Genomic DNA, 18540 nt, shown 5'->3' with positions numbered 1-18540 from the left:
CATCATGTCCCTCCAGATGCATTGGGAACATGGTGGCTGGGCCACCCTGTCCTGGTTGTCACCATGTCCACATCTCCTCCTGGTCTCAGCCAGAGGGGAAAAGTGGGGTGTGAGCACAAGCAATTGGGACACAGGCAGGGTCGTCTACCCAACTGGAGACCCCAGGCAGCCCTGCTGTCACCCTGGCTGGACAGCAGTGTCCCCATTCTGTCCCTGCACCATTCAGGAGCACGTTGGCCACGGGGACATCATGGGCGCTTGCATGTGACGTGCACAAAGAGCGTGGCAGGGGCCAGGGACGCGCCGTCCTTGGAGAGCAGGTGGATGTGGCGGTACCCTGGGGACAGAGCAGGCACCGAGTAGGAGACGCGGGGTTGTCCCCTCCCCCAGTAGGGGGGCACCCACCTTCTCGCATGCTGCCCAGCGGCAGCGTGAACTGCCCCACGAAGTCATTGCAGGAGGTGCTGTCGTGGTCCTCCACCACAAAGCGCACCAACGCCAGCTCAGGGACCCGCAGCTGGAACGTGAGCGTCTCCTCCCAGCGTGGGTTGAAGCCTACAGGAGTGCGTCAAGGGGGGTCATTGCCCAGGGAATGGGGAACAGTGGGAGCAGGCTGAGATGAGCTGGGAGGAACGGGGACCGTTATGGGGTCAGGCTGAGATGAGCTGGGAGGAATGGGGACCAAACTGGGGCCGGGTTGAAATGTACCGAGAGGAATGAGGATCATAATGGGACAAGTTGAGATGTACCAAGTGGAATGGGATGGCACTGTGATATACTGGAGGAAAAGGTGGGACCAGGCTGGAGTATATTAAAAGAAATGGGGACCATAATGGGACTGGGTTGACGTGCACTGAGAGGAATGGGGATAATAATGGGATCACCGTTGTTGCTCCTGTAGGCGGTTTGCTGCTTGCTGCAGTCCGCCGTCACCCCGTAGATCTCCACTCTGACAAAAGGGTCCACGATGGAGCTGAGCTTCTCCTGGTTCAGCTTTGGCAGCTGCTGTGCCGTGATGACCTGCGGACAGCAGGGGAACAGGGTGACACCATGGGGGTCCCTGTGGGAAGGGACATTGGGAAGGCGTGGCGGGTGGCACGTGGCTGGACATGGGGTTGGTGTCACCCATATGGGATGCAGGCAGCAGCAGTAGGGGAGCCTCACCCTGATGCACAACACGAGGGGGTGGGGGCTGCCGCTGTGGGGGTTGAGCAGGAATTGGGGTTTCAGCACGTAACCACAGCCCCCGTTGCCCAGGAAGCGCCCGGTGTTCAGGTCCATCTCATAGCCTGGCGTCTGGAAGTTGAGGGCCACTACAAGGACAGAGACGGGGCCATTGGGGTGGATGTTGCATCTCAGGGGATGTATGGGGCTGAGGGCTCACCCAGCTGGCAGCCGGCGTTCCACATCTCCTGGGGGTTGTAGTTGGAGGAGGTCATCTTCAATCCCAAAGGGTAGATGCGGCTCAGCTGCTGGGAGGTGTAGCGCACAAACGTGGGGCCTGAGTGGGACAGTTGGGTGGGGGCCACATGGTGCCACAGACCTCAAAACCTGACCCCAAAACCTGTCCCCAAACTTCAGACCCTGACCTTGAGTCTGGATCCCAATGGACCACAAAACCTGAACTTCATCCCAACCCCAGACCTGATCCCAAACAGACACACTGCACCCAAATGCCAGATCCCAAACATTGACCTTTCCACCAGAGCCCCCATTCCCACCAGTCCTGAGCATCTTGTGCCAATGCCCAAACCCAGCCCATGGGCCACCTCAGCAACCACAACCTTGTGTCCTGGAGTGGCCAGAGCAGCTCTGTCCTCATCTCTGTCCCTGACCCCCTGTCCCCATCCCACTGCCTTTACCTGCCTCCTTGATGAGTTTCCGAGCCTTCCTCTCGCTGAAGGAGGACATTTCATAGGGCCGGGGCTGCTGTAGGGCCTGGGCCAGGCCGGGGAAGGGGGTGGCCTGGCAGTACACCACCATGGCTGACAGCTCTGGGGCCACATGGGAAGCATCTTTGGCCTGTGGAGTCACCCCAAAGTGATGGAGGTGCCAAAGCAATGGACATCCCAAGATGTCAGATACCCCAAAGCAAAGGACAACCCAAAGCAATGGACATCCCAAGATGTCAGATACCCCAAAGCAAAGGACAACCCAAAGCAATGGACATCCCAAGATGTCAGATACCCCAAAGCAAAGGACAACTCAAAGCAATGGACATCCTAAGATGTTAGTCCAAAGCATGGACAGCCTATGATGATAGAGACCCCAAGGTGATGGAGACCCCAAAAAATTGACAACCTGCAGCCTGTCCTCTTCCCCTGTCTCCTCTTCCTCCTCTTCATCCAGGATGGAGGTGACACTGCAGGTCTCACTCTGCAGCTCTGGCAGCTTCTTGCCCTTCACCAGGACTTTCCCCTTCAGCTGCTGTGGGACGAAGGGCCAAGCTCAGGTGCTTGGGGACACGGGGATACCACAACAGATGGCCTTACCTCTGGGGACGGGAGGACACTGGGGTCCTGTCCTTCCAGGGGCTGTGTCAGCAGCATGTCCCCAAGGATGGCCTTCATGTGCCGCGCCATGGTGGCCTGCTGCTGCACCCCGCAGTGGTTCTCCAGCGAGAGGATGACGGGGTATGGCGATCGCTGGGAGGTGGGGATGGGAGTGGGCAGCACTGAGCACCAGCACCCAGTGCCCAACCCAGGGCTGATGGCACCAGCCTTACCTTGAAGGCGTAATCGCGGATAGCCTCGATGACATCACGGAAGAGGATCTTGGAGGTGAACATATGGCCATGGCAGACGATGGGCTCCCCATCGGGACCCTCCCAGCAGTCCAGCTCCACGCAACGGCATCCCATCATCAGTGCCCTGCACCGCAGGATGAGTCCCCCCGTCACCCCATGTCACTCACATCATCCAGTGAGTCCCCACGTCACCCAGTCCACCACCACTGGATCAGTACTTGTGTCACCCGGGCCACCTCACAGCACCCACCTGGCATAGGCTTCAGTGCTGCTGGTGCCTCCAATCTGGTTGCGGGTCAGGTAGGTGTTATGGGATGAGGAGATGAAGTAGTGGCACAAGGGCTGGCTCATGTCCTGGTGTACCTGGGTATGCTCCTGGTTGAGGATGTCACCAGCAGCTGACAGGAGGTACATCGTGAAGCCATCCAGTGTCATCAGGCCTTGCTGCCGGGCTGGGGGAGGTGGCAAAGGTGGCACCTCATGGGTTGTCCCCACATGGGTGTCCCCTGGCAGTGCCATGCTCGCCCCAGACACCGTGGCACGCAGATGACATGCAAGTCCCATTCATTGGGTGTCTTCCATCCCTTCACTGCCGTGACCACCATGGACACGGCATGGTGGCACCCACAAGAGGTGGAGGTCCTCTGTCCCCACCCCAACGTTCCCCACTTGACAGATCACTAAGACACAAATGTCCCCTTGGTGTCCCATCTCCTCCTGCTGTCTCCTGGCAAATTCACCTTTGGGTTGGCACTATGGCACACAAGGCACATGGAAGTCCCTTGGTGTATTTCCCGCATCCTGCTGGTTACAGGGACACGGGGGTGACTGCTCCCAACCTGCTGCCCCGTGGCAGTGCCACATTCACCCTTGGGATGGCAATAGGGCACAGGGAGATCCCTTGGTGTCCATCCCAACCTTCATGCCCATGACCAAAATAGGGCAAGGCCGCCTCCATGGAAGGGTGAGGGGGACAACGGGACAAAGGGACACTTCGTCCAGCCCTGCAGAACCTCAAGCCCACATCCCCATGGCACCCGTTCTGCCCTTCAGCCACCCACCCTCCAGCGGGGACGTCCCCATCCCTACCCTTCTCATTGAGCTCATGGGCACAGATGATGGCACAGGCCTGGTGTAGGGTGCCCTCCTCGCCCTGGTCCTGCAGGAAATCCCGCAGCTCCTCGGCCGACAACACGCAGTCCTCACCCGAATAGTGCCCAAAGAGCTCCTCCAGCTCCGGGCGCCGCAGCAGCCGCCGGCAGAAGTCCTCCAGCTCCCGGTCCTCCAACCGCCCATCACCAGAGTGGTCACATTCCTATGGGACGGCAGCTATTGACCCTAACCCCAAAGGATCCACCTGGACTGGGATGTGTTTGGGAGTCTCAGCTACCCAGGGGCACCCATGGAATGTGCAAGTCCCATTGGGTGTCTTCCACCTCTTCACTGCCTTGACCACCGTGGATGGGGCATGGTGACACCCAGTGATTCTTCATCCCCATCCCAACAGGGGGATCTTGGGGCCTTGTGGGTCACCTTGGGTCTGTGTGAGTCATGTCCTTCTGTCATTGTCCCCAGTCCCCCATCCCCTGGGTTATGGAGCTGTGTGGGTCATGGCCCCTCTGTCATCGTCCCCATCGTCCCTATCCTCTGGATTAGGCTGGTTGGTGACAGACAGGGACGTCAGGTGACAGAGAGTACCTTGAAGAGCTGGTGGGCGTAGGCATTGTCCATGTGGATGTTGGCCATGCGCAGCATGATCTGCACCTCCTGGAAGCACATCCTGTTGTCCTTGTCCTTATCGGCACGCTGCAGCATGCCATGGATCCAGCTACACTGCGTTAAGGAAAGCACCCAAACTGTCCCCAAGTTGTCCCCAGCATATCCCCAAGATACCCCAAGACTGCCCCAAGCTTTCTTCAAGATGTCCTTAAACTGTCCCCAAGCTGTCCCCAACACGTTTCCAAGATATCCCCAGACTGCTCCCAAGCCGTCCCAAGCTGTCCTCAGGAGGTCCCCAAGATGTCCACCAATGTTCCCAGCATGTCCCCAGACCGTCCCCAGGCTGTCCATGAGATGTCACCAAGATGTTCCTCAGGCTGTGCCCAAATTATCCCCACAGTGTCCCAAACTGTCCTCAAGCTATCCCCGACATGTCCCCACGACATCTCCAGGCTGTCCATGAGATGCCCCTGGATGTCTCCAAGGTGTCCCCAGGCTGTCTCCAAACTACTCCCACGGTCTCCAAACTGTCCCCAGGCTGCCCCAACACATCCCCGCGAGATGTTGCCAAGCTGTCCTCAGGCTGTCCCCAAGATGCCCCCACGATGTCCCCAGGCTGTCCACGAGATGTCCCTAGATGTCTCCAAGATGTCCCCAGTCTGTTCCCAGGACCCCGCTGACCCCATAGGATACTGCTCGAGCCTCTCCCGCTGGCTCATGCCCCGCAGCCTCCCCCGCAGCGTGCGGAGCCCCCGCACCCAGCGCAGTGCCACGTCCTCATCCCGTGCCCCCAGGTCCAGGTTCCTGCGCCCGCCCTCGAAGGCGATGGTGAAGCAGTTCCACTCAGGGATGGCACAGCCGTACCGGCGCAGCCCCTCCGAATGGTGCCCCCGGTGCACCGACACAATGTGTGCAACGGAGACTGCGGGGACACAGAGGAATGGTTCCAATGAGCACCACGCGGGGACACCAGAGCCAACCAATGTCCCCTTGGGCTGCGCCGAAAACATGAATCCCAGGCAAGACAGAGAGGAAACGGGAGGCAATGAGATACCCTGAGAGGCACTGGAAGGCACTGGAAAGTACTGGGATGCAATGGCAGGAGCTGGGATGCAATGAGGTATATAGGGAGGCATTGCGATGCAATGGGATACAGTGGGAGGCAATGGGAGGAAATGGGATGCACTGAGATGTAATGGGAGGAAAAGAGACACAATGGGATGCAACGGGTTATGCTGGGATGCAATGGGATACACTGGGAGGCGCTGGGATCCTTTGGGATCCACTGGAAGGCACTGGGATGCAATGGGATAGAATGGGATAGATGGGGAGGCACTGGGATGCAATCGGATATGTTGGGAGGCACTGGGATGCAATAGGATGTAATAGGATGCAATGGGATGCAGTGGGATACACTGAAGGCACTGGTATGCAATGGGAGGCAATGGGATACACTGGGATGCAATGGAAAAGAATGGGATGCACTGGGATGCAATGGGATATACTGAGAGGCACTGGGATGCAGTGGGATGCAACAGAAGGAACTGGGATGCAGTGGGATATACTGGGATGTACTGGGACGCAATGGTATAGAGACTGGGATACATTGGGACACAATGATATGCACTGGGATGCAATGGGATGCATTGTGAGGCACTGGGATGCAATTGGAAGCACTGGGAGTCATGGGGATGCAATGAGATGCAATGGGAGGCAATGGGATCCAATGGGAGGCAATGGGATCCAATGGGATATGCTAGGAGGCACTGGGATGCAATGAGATAGATATAGCGGGAGGCACTGGGATGCAATAAAATGCAAGGGGATGCAATGGGATGCATTGGGAGGAACTGGGATGCAATGGGATCCAACAGGATGCAGTGGGATGCAATGGGAGGCTCTGTCCTGTAATGGGACACACACAGGGAAGCACTGGGATACACAGGAATGCAATGGAATACCCTGGGAGGCAATGGGATACAATGAGATGCACTGAAGGTATTGGGATGCAATGGGATACACTGGGAGGCTCTGGGATGCAATGGGATGCAATGGGATGCTATGGTATAGAACAGGATGCAATGGGATATGCTGGGAGGCTCTGGGATGCAGTGGGTTACTCTGGGATGCAATGGGATATGCTGGGAGGCACTGGAAGGCCATGGGAGGTACTGGATGCATGGAGAGGTGATGGAATGCACTGGATGCAGTGGAAGGCACTGAGATGTACCAGGATGCAAGGGGGTACACTGGGATGCAATAGGATACACAGGGTGCAGGAAGGCAATGGAATAAAATAGAATGCCACGGGATGCACTGGGAGGCACTGGTCCACGGCTGGGGGGCAAAGCCTGTTTTCAGATGGGGACCATAGGGCATCACCAAGAGGGGTCTAAGGTTGGAGTCGGGGTCCCATATGGGGTCTGGGTTAGGGTTAGGGTTAGGATTAGCCCACCCGGCCACACTGGGGGCCATGCCAAACCCACACCAGTGCCCCCAGCCCCAGTGCCAGCACTCACAGCTGTGTTTGGAGGCCATGCGGCCAAAGCGCCGCTCAGACACCACGGTGACCCCATCCTCCTGCAGGCGGTACCGCCGCTCCTTCGCCCGCCGTGGGGTCACCTTGAGCAGCAGGGAGCCCTGCAGCATCAGCTGGAGGTCCTCATCCTCTGACAGACCTGCAGGGGGACAGGATGGGACAGGGTTATGTGGGATGGGACAGGTGGGATGGGATGGAATTGAGTGGGGTGGGGATGGCATGGGGTGGGATGGGTAAAATGGGGATGGAATGGGGATGAGAGAATGGGGATGGGATGGGATGGGATGGGATGGGGATGGGGATGGGGATGGGGATGGGGATGGGGATGGGATTGGGTGGGTTGAGGCAGGGTGAGGTGGGGTGGGGTGGGGCACGGATGGGGACGGGACAGACAGGATGGGGTGGAATGGGATGGGAGTGGGATGGGGGTGGGATGGGAATGGGATGAGAGAGACATGATGGGATAGGATGGAACAGACAAGACGTAATGGGATGGGATAGGACAGACATGACAAGACGGGTCAGATAGGGTGGGAGAGATACAATGGGATAGGACAGTCAGGACAGGGTGACATGGGACAGGACAGCCAGGATGGGATGGGGCAGAGGGGATGGGGTAGGATAGGGTGGGATGGAGTAGGGTGGGGTGGGGCAGACACTATGAGATGGCACAGACAGGACAGGACAGATGGGATGGGATGGGATGGGATGGGATGGGATGGGATGGGGATGGGGATGGGGATGGGGATGGGGATGGGGATGGGGATGGGATGGCCACTGCAGTCAGCTCCTCTCACACTGTGCAGCCGGAAGGGATGGGACACAGCCAAGCAGTGAACACAGAGCTGTGCTCACACTGCAGAACTCTTGGCCAGAGCTGTGCAATGCCAGCAAAGCTGCTGCAATCCAGTGTGGGAGCACCAGGAGCGGGGCTGCCACCCGCCCTGCACAGCCCCAACCCTGTCCCCAGGCTGGCCACACACCCGCTCTGACGGGACATTTCCGTCCATTCTCCATGAAATCATTTCCTCCTTTTTATTTGTTTTTTGGAAGCACCCCTTGAGAACAGCCCCAGCAGCCTTGCGCTGCTCTTGCGGTGGGAAATGGCTGTTCCCAACCATGGGGACCCAAAAACTGGACCTGCGACCATGGGTACCCCTGGCCATAGGGACACCCCTAACCATGGGGACCCTCAATCATGGGGAACTCCAACCATGGGGATCTCTGACCACGGAGACCCCCAACTATAGGAACCCATGACTGTGGAGACCCCTGACCATGGGGACCCCCTTGACTAGAGGGAACTCCAACCACAAAGAAACTCCAACTATGGGGGCTTCTGACCATTGGGACCCCTGACCATGAGGATGTCCAACCATGGGGAACTCCAGCCATGGAGACCTCCAACCGTTAGGCCCAAAATCATAGGGATCCCCCCGACCATGGGGAAACTCCATCCATGGGAATCCCTGACCATTGGACCCCCAACCATGGGGATCGCTGACCATGATGGACCCTCATCCCCATGACTATGGGGACTCCCAGCCACGAGGACCCTTACGATGATGACCCCCAATTACTGGGTCCCAACCATGGAGACCCCTGACCAGGTGGACTCCCAACTATGAGGACCCTGACAATGGGCAACACCCCTGACCATGGAGACCCCCAAACCACAGGGGACTCCAACCACAGAGACCACCAATCACTGGACTCCAAACCATAGTGACACCCCTGACCTCAATGACCCCCAACCGTGGGGAACTCCAACCATGGGGACCCCTGACCATGGGGAACCCCTCCAACCGTTGGACCCCCCCAACCACACAGACTCCTGACTGGGGGGACCCTGACCATGGGGGACACTCCTTACCATGGGGACCCCCAACTGTGAGGAACTCCATGAACGGAGACCTCCAACCGATGGATGCCCAACCATAGAGACTCCCCTGACCACGATGACCCCCAACCGTGGGGACCCCCAACCATGGGGAACTCCAACCAAGGAGACCCCTGACCATGGGGACCCCCGATCACACGGAACCCCTCCAACCTTTGGACCCCCCAACCACACGGACCCCCAGCTACGCGGATGCCGACCATGGGGGACACTGCTGACCACGAAGACCCCCAGTCAAGGAGACTCCCCCATCTTTGAGACCCCCGACCACGTTGCCCCGGCACTCACCCAACTTCTTCAAGACCCCCCCGCTCTGCTCGGGGCGGGGCCGCGCCCTCCGCCCGCAGATCATCGTACGGCGCTCCCGGGGCCGTGCGGGGCCGTGCGGGGGAGGAGCGGGGCGGGACCGGGAGGAGCCGGCATGGAGCCCGGGGGCTGGGTTTGCAGTGAAGATTTTGGATCGGGGGGAAGGAGGGGGGGGGGGAAGGTGGGTTGCATGCACATACATGTGCGTGTGCGGCCATATGCACGTGTGTGCGTGCACATACATGCGTGTACGTGTGTTTGCATGCACGGCTGTGCAGCCGCACCCCCCCCATCCCGCACCGTCTTGGGGTGAACAAACAGCGCTGCGTGAGCGCAGATTCCCCCCCCCCGCCCCCCGCCAGATGACGCACGGGGAAGGAATGCAGGGGCGGCGCGAGGCGGGGGGCGATGCCACAGCGCCTTGTCCCTATAATGTCCCTATAATGTCCCTGTAATGTCCCCACCCCGTGCCCCGTCCTCTTATTCTGCCCTGTCCCCGCGCCCTGTCCCTTTACACCGTCCCCACTCCCTGTCCCCATCCCCATGCTCCGTCCCTTTATTCTGTCCCCATATCCTACCCCATCACACCGTCCCACTCCCTGTCCCCATATCGTCCCTATACTCTGTCCCCACGTCCTATCCCCACTCCCTGTCCCCAAATCCCTGCCTGCACTCCCTGTCCCCATACCCTGTCCCAATACTCTGTCCCCATACCCTGTCCCAATACCCTGTCCCCATGCCCTACCCCATCACACTGTCCCCATTCCGTCCCTATACACTGTCCTCACGTCCTATTCCCACTCCCTGTCCCCAATACCGTCCCTATTCCCTGTCCCCAAATCCGTGTCCCCACTTTCTGTCCCTGCACTCGGTCCCCTCCCGCCCCGCCCCACGCTGTTTCTCCCCGCGGCCGGCAGGGGGCGCCACAGCGCGCGTTCCCCGCTCTCCCATTGGCTGCAGCGCGCTCCGCCTCCAGCAGGGGGCTCCCGCGCTATGCCGCTATTGGCTCGGAGGAGGCGGGACAGCGCGGCCCGTTTCGCAAGCGGCGCGCCGATTGGGCGCGGCACGGCGGCGCAGACGGAAGCCTCGCGCTGATTGGCTGCGCGCTTTCCCCTCACGGAGAGCCGAGCGGCGGGGCCGGCGGAGCGGGGCCATGGCGGAGCCGGGCTGCGGGGCTCAGTTCCAGGCGGCCGTGCGCGTCATCCAGGGGCTGCCCCGGAGCGGTGAGTGCGGGCGGGAGCGGGGCAGGGGCCGCTGCGGGCCGCGCTGACGACGTTGCGGTGCTCCAGGTTCGTACCGGCCTTCCTACGAGGAGATGCTGCGCTTCTACAGCTATTACAAGCAGGCGACGGCGGGCCGCTGCCAGGAGCCCCGGCCCGGCTTCTGGGACCCCATCGGCCGCTACAAGTGGTACGGAGCGCCGAGCCCCGCATCGGGCGCCGCGGGGTCGGCTCGGCCCCGGCTCAGCGCCGTCCGCCCCGCAGGGACGCGTGGCACAGCCTGGGCCGGATGAGCAGGGAGGAGGCCATGGCCGCGTACGTGGCCGAGATGAAGAAGGTGGCCCAGAAGGTAACGGCGGCCGCGGGGCTCCGGGCGGCGCCGCCCGCCGGGCCGGCCCTCAGCACGGCTCTGCCCGCCGCCGCAGATCATCGCCACGCTGCGCCCGGACGAGACGACGCAGGAGATGTTCCGCTACTTCGAGCCGCTCTACGAGGTGATCCGCGACATGCCGCGGCCCCCGGAGGGCTTCTTCCGACCGCCGGGCGGTGAGTGCGGCTGCGCTGCCGGCTCCGAGCCTCGCCTCCCTGCCGCCGCTTCCCGCCCGCCTGGCGCTGCCCTCCAGCCTCCTCTCGGCTCGGAGGAGAAGAGCCGAGCTTGGCTTCCGAGCGCCCCGCGCGCAGCCCTACATGGCCGTGGCAGCCGGGCTCTGCCCCTCCCGCAATGCACGGCGCCAGGCTGCGCTCACCTGATGTAAACACGGGGCTGGGAAGGGGCTGTGGGGGTGGGGAGGTGCTGGGGCGGCCTTGTGCGGGAAAAAAACCGTGCGTGAGGCTGCTGGGTGCTGCCTCCATTCGCTCTGCAGCAGGTGAGCTTTGGGCTGTGTTGGCAGCAGGTGTAAACTGGCAGTGTAACGCTGATGTTAGAAGAGCTCTGACAGACTCGCTGCCCCCTCTGCCCCCCCCCTGCATCCACAAAGACACGCACAACACGTTGGTAGAGTGTGTTCCTGCATGGCTTGGCCTCACAATGGCTGCTTCCCGGCAGGTGCTTTTGTTCTTCTTACTGAATAGCACATAAATATTCTCTGTTTTTCTCTGTAACGTGGAAGCCGGGTCCGAACTCCCCATCCTTACCCACTTGTGGGTGTCCTCCTGCACTGCTGTCGCTCAGAAAGACAGTCTCATTGAAATCCAAACCTCACACTGCCTGCGAGGCAGATAAACACCGGGTGCCTGAAATGTGGTTTAAAACCAATTTCTTAAGCTGTTGAGTTATTTGGGCTAAAGGTTCTTAGGCTCACCGTGAGCCTTTTTTTTGTTGTTGTTGTTGCAGCTGTTGTTAATGATAATCCAGGTGAGGTGATTTTGGAGGCTGTGCTGGGTGGGTTGGTGCTGGTGGTGCCATGGCAAGGTGCAGGGCAGCATTGCCACATCGCTGCCTGCCCAGGAGCGGGGAGCAAAGTCCTGCCTGTTAGAAACGCTGCATGGCTGCGCTTCACCCCGTGGGGGCGCGGGGTGCCCCACATCCACACAGAGGGCGGGCAGCCCCGCAAAGAGATCCGCAGCACTTTAACTCTGCTCCCTTTCTCTCCCTGCAGATGAGCAGGAGCAGCCGGCCGAGCACGGCCAGGAGGAGCGAGCGAACGGGCCGGCCCCGGAGCGGCCGGAGGATGCACTGCCCAGGGAGCAGCAGGACGGGCAGCAGACGCCAGGTTGGTCTCCCCGGAGTGGCCAACAGCCGGCAGAGACCCCACGGAGGAGGCAGTGGCGACGGGGCTGGGCCGGGCCTCCGTCCCAACGCAGAGCTGTTGGCTTCAGGCACGTCTGGTCCAACCCCGCCTGCGTGTCATGCAGGGCCGGGGCTTCTCGTGGGGCAGCTGCTGACCCCCGGCGTAACCCTGAGCGTGTTGGGCGACTGTGTTGCTCGTGGCTGTGTGCGGAGGCCTAATTGTGAGGACAGAGCAAGGCACAGATGGGCAGAGCGCCCTGGGAGGTGTGTGTTCCATAGTGGAAGTACCCTCGGCTCCAGCCGGGCGTGCCCAGCCCACGCCCTGGGTCGCGCGGCCCCTGGCACACACAGTGCTGGGGGAGCAGACTCGGTGTGCCGGCACGGAGCGGCCCCTGCTGTCAGCTGTGTGCTGCGCGGCAGCCGGGCTGCCCGCCCACCGGCAGCACGTGTGGTCACGGAGCAGCGCCGGTCTGCGCCCGGCCTGTGCCTGAGGGAGCCGAGCGGGGCGCGCAGTGAGGGCTCTGTCCAGTGGGACGCGTGGGGCGGGAGCTGCCGGTCCCTGCGGGCCGTGCTGTGGTCCCTGCGGGATGCGGCCCTGTTCCCGCAGAGCTCTGTGCCGGCTTGTGAGCCGGGCCCTGGCACAGCGGGACGCGGTCCCTGCATTTATAGCCACGATGAATCTGCCCCTCTGCCTCCTGTGCCGCAGCGTCCTTCCCGTGGTGCGAGCGACGCTTTGTGGCCCTGAGTGGCAGGAATGAGCGCTTCTCCTCCCGCTGAGGAATTCAGGCCTTGCTTTGCGCACACCTCTGCTTCCTGCTGCCCACAGCCCTGCTGGCCGTGCCGAGCTTTTGCCCCACGCACACAGCGGCTCCGCAGCCGCCTCCCATCACGCCGGGCTGCCTGTGCTTCCTTGCAGGAGCAAGGCCGGCTCCTGCTGCCGACACGCGCCAGGGCAGCCAGGGCACCAGCGACTCCGAGGGGGAAGTGTTCTGCGATACCATGGAGCAGATGGAGCCTGAGCAGGTAACGGCCCCCGGGGCAGGACGGCCCGGAGGCGCGCTGGGTCCCGGCAGCCCCGCTGCTTACAGGCGCTGCTGCACCGCCGTCGGCTCCTCACCGCTTTCCTGGGAGCGCTGCGAGACCCCCGAGCTCCCGCGCTGCGGGGCTGCAGCAGGGCGGGGGGGGAGGAGGGCGCACGGCAGGAGCTGCTGCGGCTCAGCCCTGGCCTCGCGGGCTGGCGGTGGGGCCCGGGGGTCTCAGGGTCGTTCTTCGCCCTCACGCAGGCTGGGCAGCTGCTGGCTGAGCGGGGGCTGGTCCCAAAGAGCGCCCCGGCCGGGCGCGTGGCTGGGCGGGCAGAGCGGGGTGAAGGCAGAAGACGGGAGGGGAGCGGCGGTGCCGACCTCGCGGCCCGGGGCTCTGACAGAGGTGGGTGCAGCCCGGCTCCCGCTGCTCCCCGCCCGCCTGGGATGCTTGGGGTGAGGCTGTGAGCACCGATGGTCGGCAGCCGCGAATCCCCGCATCCGCCCTCTTCACGCCTTGGTTCCCGAACGGCTCGGTGCTTCCCCTCCGGGTCAGATCCCCTTTATTGTCCCGCGGTGTCAGGGCTGTGCTGAATGCTGTGCATCCTTCAGCTGCAGCGCGGTGCGGCCCTGCCGGCAGCGCCTGCTCGGTGCCCTTGGATACAGGGCGGCCGGGAGCTCTCCGCGGGGCCGGCCTCGGGGGCACCCTGGAGGTGCTGACACAGGGGACAGAACCGCCGCAGCCATCCTGGCGGTCCCCAGCAGGGATGCGGTGAGGAACGGCTCCGGTAGCTGCAACCATCCTGCCAGACGTTGGGGTTCTGCCACCCTCCCCAGCCCGCGACGCGCTCAGCTCCCCACTGATGTTTGCGAACCTCCGGGGCTGCTTGACCTTGGGAGTTAACTTGTAACGAGGCCGATCAAGGCGGGCGCGGGGGGCCGAGGAGCGGCCGTGCTGTTGCAGCACCTGCCGGTCTGCTGGCCGCCGGGCTTATCGGGAGGCGGCAGGGCAGGTTTGGGGCTGAGGAGCGGAGATCCTTCGTCCAGCAGCGCTGGGACAGAGAGCCCCTCTGCTGCCAGCGGCGTGCCGTCTGTGTGCCGCGCAGCCCGCTCTGCCTCGTGTCTGAGCGTCACCTCCCTTTCCTCCCGCAGATCCGCAGCTCACCGGGGCAGAGGAGGACGCGGGGAGCCCCGCCGAGCCCACTGCCGTGGAGCAGCAGCTGCTGCCGGAGCTGGACGCCCACGTGGCCGGCACCGTGCGGGCCCTGCAGGACGACATGCAGCGCGTGCTGGAGCGGCTGAGCGAGCTGGAGCTGCTCACCTCCGCGAAGGTACGTGGCACCGCTCCCACGGGCGGGCGGCTCGGGGTGGGCCGGGGGCGGAGTGGGGACAGACCGCGGTGGTGCCGAATCGTGGCAAGGTGGGGCCGCCCTCGAATCCGCCCCAGGGCCGAGCGGGGAGGGCTGCCCCCGTGATTCCCATTGCCCCGGGTCCCGATGACGGGGACGCGGTGGCCAAAACCCCTCCTGTGTTGCAGGACGCACCTGGGGCCGATCCCGGAGAGCTGCTCGCTGTGCAGGTGAGTGGGGTGGGAGGCAGCGCTGCGCAGTCCCTGCCGGCCTGTGCTCGACGTCCGGGCGGCTCTGTGACCTCGGCTGTGCTGCTGGGGGCGGTGACCGGGCTGGGGAGGGGTCCTTCAGCAGGAGAGCAGGAGGTGGCCGTGGGGCAGGCAGCAGGGACAGGTGTGAGGAACGCGTCCCCCTGCAATTCTGTCCCCGTGCCCCGTCCCTGACAACGGCGGAGCGATGCGGTGAGACCCCAGCAGGACGATGGGCGCAAAAGGGACGGCAGCGCTCGGGGCGTTGGGTGCCGCCCCGCTCTCCCACAGCTCTCTGTCCCTCTCCAGGCGGAGTCCCCGTGGCCGCTACCCGCGTCCCCGCACACCCTGCTGTTCCTCGTGGCCTGGCCCTTCGTCACCCAGTGGCTGCTGCGGCGCTGGCGGGGCAGGAAGAGGTGACGCGTCCCCGTCGCGGCCTCCCGGCGCCCCGCGCAGCAGCCACCGTTCCCGGTTCTGCTTCTCCCGCACCGCCGCCAGCTCGGGACGGAGCAGCCGCGGGGTCCCGGGTGCCGCTCGGGGCGGGGAGACCCGCGGGGGCACAGACGGCAGCGGGGTCAGGGCGCTGCCAGGCGGGACTCAGCCCGGCTCCCCCCCCCCCCCCCCCCCGATTAAAGTTGCCTTTTCAGTGCGGTTCTGGCTATGTGCGCTGCCCTGCTGTGTGTGGGGGGGAGACACCGTGGGGATACCGGGATACCCCACCGCGCCGTCCCTTTGCCACCCGGCGGTGCCGTCCCTGCGGGCGCCGAACGACGCCGGGGCGCTGCGGGCCGCACAACCCGTACGGGGCCGGGCCCGGTGCCGGCCGGCCCCCCCGGTTCGGTTCGGTTCCCCCGCACGTGACACCGTTGTAGCGCGATGCCATCGGTTGCAGCGAGATCCCACCGCACCCGGCGCCACCTCTTGAGGGGCGCGAGGCAGCAGCCCGCGCACCACCGGCGGCTATCCGCCCCGGGGCGCCCATTGCCCGCTCCTCGCACTCCAGGAGCTCCTGCTCCCACCCCCCAGCACTACCCACGAAAAAAGGGACGCGGCGCCTTTAAGATGGGACTCGTTCCGCTCAGGTTTGTTTACATCTCCCTCCGCGCGGCCTCAACCTCTTCACAGCGCGGCGGCCCCATGATTCCTCCGCCCGAACCCCCCTTCTGTCTCCCTTTGCCCCCCGGCTCTGTTCCCTCACTCCCCCCCGCTCTCGCTGCGAGCTCCGTGGAACGGTCCCGGGTGGGCGAGATCGAAGCACCGCTCGGTGCCCCTCCGCGCGGCGCGGACTCTTTTGGGTCGTACCAGGGAGGGGCGGGGGGGGCGGAGCGCTGCCCTCATAGCGGCGCTGAAGGTCGCAGAGCCGCGCGCCTGGAGCCCCCCCCTCCGCGAGCGGTACGGTCCTGACCCGCCCCCTCTCTGCTATTGGCCCAAGTGCGCGATCGACGTTCGGCTTCGCCAATCGGCACTCGGCCGGCCGAACGGCGAGGGGGCGTGTCTAAGCGATACGCTCCTCCCCTCGCGCACACTGATTGGCTGCGGGGCGGGGCACGCAGCGCGCCTGCGCGGGATGCGCGCAGCTATATAAGGCGGCGGAGCGGGTGGGGAGCGGCAGTCGGGAGGCGGCGGCGGGTGGTGGCGGTGGCGGCGCGGGGGGGTGGGGCGGGTGCGGCGCGGAGGGAGGAGGAGAAGAAGGAGGCGGCGGCGCGTGCCATGCGCGCGGGGGGGCGGGCCCGGCGGCGTTAACCCCTGTGCGGCCGTGACCCCGCGGCCCGGGGGGACGGGACCGATGTAGCGGCCGTCCGCGAGGGAGCGGAGCGCGCAGCCATGGCCGACGCCGAGCGCGCCCCGGAGGCGGCGCCCGCGGACCCCGAACGGGGCGAAGCGCAGACGGACGGGGAGAGCGGGCGGCTGCCGCCCCCCGAGGAGGCGGCGGCGGCGGCGGCGGAGGGCGCGGGGGACCACGAGGCGCGGCCGTCGGAGGGCGGCGCGGCGCAGCCCGGGCTGAGGCCGCGGTACCGCGCGGCCGTGGGGCGCGCCCAGGAGTGGCCCGCGAAGAAGAAGCACCGTCGTCGGCCGTCGAAGAACAAACGGCGCTGGAAGCCCTACTCGAAGCTGAGCTGGGAGGAGAAGCAGCAGTTCGACGAGCGGCAGAGTCTGCGCGCCTCGCGGCTCCGCGCGGAGATGTTCGCCAAGGGGCAGCCCGTGGCCCCCTACAACACCACGCAGTTCCTGATGGAGGACCACGACCAGGAGGAGCCCGACCTGAAAACCGGGCTGTACCCGCGGCGCTCCGCCGCCAAATCGGACGATACGAGCGAGGAGGACTTCCTGGAGGAGGCGGCCGAGGAGGACGGCGGCAGCGATGGGATGGGGGGGGACGGCAGCGAGTTCCTGCAGAGGGACTTCTCGGAGACGTACGAGCGGTACCACGTGGAGAGCCTGCAGAACATGAGCAAGCAGGAGCTGGTGAAGGAGTACCTGGAGCTGGAGAAGTGCCTCTCCCGCATGGAGGACGAGAACAACCGCCTGAGGATGGAGAGCAAGAAGCACGGCGAGGCGGTGGAGGCGGCGCGGCTGCTGGAGCTGGAGGTGGACCGACTGCGGGCGGAGAACCTGCAGCTGCTGCGGGAGAGGGACGTGAGAGCGGCGGAGGCGGCTCCGGAGTGAGCGACCCTCGGAGCGGAGCTGCGGGACGCGGCGCTCAGCCCTCCCCCTTTGGGGGCGGGTGGGGAGGGGTCGCTGTCAAAGTGAACTCATGATGATGCTCTTTTTTTTCCCTCCTCCTCCTCGTGTGTGTGTGTGTTTAAACCAAAAAGGAAAAAAAAAAAAAAAAAAAAAAAAGAAAAAAAAGTGTAAATTGGCCAAAACTGACTATAAAAAAAATTATAGAGGTCTAATAAATTTAATTACTTGTAACTGTAACAGTTTCGGTGTGATTTCTGGGGAATGTTCAAAGTGTTCTCCCACGAGGGAATGCAGTTTGAGTTGTTTTCGGCGCATTTCGGACACGGAGAAACGGAGCTCCTCACCGAGCTCAGCACCGCTCCGCGCGCACTGAGGCTCCTCTGGCGCTGCTGTGCTCGGTGGGCTCCGGGCCGACGGAGGGGGGCACCGCGCCGCGCTGTGTACGACGGGCACAGCTGACACCTTTCTGACGCTTCTTCGCTCACCTAAAGGCTCGGTTCGTTCTCCTGTCTCCTCCTCCTCGGAGGTGAGGTCGCAGCAGAGCCCCCCAGAAACGCTCTCAGTGCCATAAGTGGGGCTTTGAAAGTTCTCTTCCAGCAAAGAGAGAAGTTGTGGTGTCAGCAGTGCTGGGCAGCGGCCGAGGGGGGCGGGGGGGCCGAGGGGGGCGGGGGGGCCGAGGGGGGCGGGGGGGCCGAGGGGGGCGGGGGGGCCGAGGGGGGCGGGGGGGCCGAGGGGGGCGGGGGGGCCGAGGGGGGCGGTCCCCAGCGCTGTACCTGGGGGGGCGGGGGGGGAAGAACGGGGAGCTGGGGGGGAGGGCGAAGGGTGAAGCAGCGCTGGGGCTGAGCGGCTGTTGCGTAACCGAGGGCAGGATGGGCGCTATGGAACGCATCTCGCAGAGGAGGCAGCCCGCTCGGTACCTACGGGGGCAGGTTTATTTCATAACGAACGTCAGCTCCGGGGAAGGGGAAGATGGCGTGGGGCTGCCGTGGGGCTCCAGGAAGGTTTTAGCACAAGCTTGGCCAAAAAATCCGCTCGGGGCAAACGCCGCCACCAGCTGTGGGAAGGACAGCGGGGTGCCGA

General features: G+C 63.8%; 3 protein-coding genes across 4 annotated transcripts; 2 read left to right on the top strand and 1 right to left on the bottom strand.

Moving 5' to 3' along the window:
• Positions 1-248: 248 nt before the first annotated feature.
• Positions 249-8262, bottom strand: PLCD3 (phospholipase C delta 3; the record flags this gene model as incomplete). Its single annotated transcript, XM_079547329.1, is given in 19 exon segments — positions 249-337; positions 406-555; positions 885-1020; positions 1165-1313; positions 1385-1501; positions 1863-2022; positions 2302-2427; positions 2493-2645; positions 2726-2870; positions 2997-3266; positions 3808-4061; positions 4445-4574; positions 5159-5387; positions 6985-7143; positions 7860-7959; positions 7961-8080; positions 8082-8180; positions 8184-8207; positions 8209-8262. Coding segments are annotated over 19 exon segments (2664 nt in total).
• A 2442-nt stretch (positions 8263-10704) lies between these two features.
• On the top strand, positions 10705-15195 carry ACBD4 (acyl-CoA binding domain containing 4; the record flags this gene model as incomplete). Of its 2 annotated transcripts, XM_079547322.1 has the most annotated exons (8): positions 10705-10779; positions 10856-10976; positions 12029-12142; positions 13076-13182; positions 13443-13584; positions 14331-14509; positions 14716-14757; positions 15085-15195. In XM_079547322.1, exons 1-8 carry the CDS (start codon positions 10720-10722, stop codon positions 15193-15195), a joined length of 876 nt encoding a protein of 291 aa, XP_079403448.1. In that variant the 5' UTR covers positions 10705-10719. The 2 variants fall into 2 exon arrangements, 1 of the variants encoding a protein (XP_079403448.1); XR_013792601.1 differs by lacking the exons at positions 10705-10779; positions 10856-10976; positions 13443-13584; positions 14716-14757; positions 15085-15195 and having other exon boundaries at positions 12128-12142; positions 14331-14359.
• A 1404-nt stretch (positions 15196-16599) lies between these two features.
• HEXIM1 (HEXIM P-TEFb complex subunit 1) lies at positions 16600-17685 on the top strand (the record flags this gene model as incomplete). The annotated part of the gene is made up of 1 exon (XM_079547144.1): positions 16600-17685. One exon carries the CDS (start codon positions 16600-16602, stop codon positions 17440-17442), a length of 843 nt encoding a protein of 280 aa, XP_079403270.1. The 3' UTR covers positions 17443-17685.
• Positions 17686-18540: the final 855 nt, after the last annotated feature.

The sequence above is a fragment of the Tetrao urogallus genome, assembly GCF_951394365.1.
Source record: "Tetrao urogallus genome assembly, chromosome: 26".
Lineage (NCBI taxonomy): Eukaryota > Metazoa > Chordata > Aves > Galliformes > Phasianidae > Tetrao > Tetrao urogallus.
Note: the sequence above shows the minus strand (reverse complement) of the source record. Positions and strands in the feature narration are given on the sequence as shown.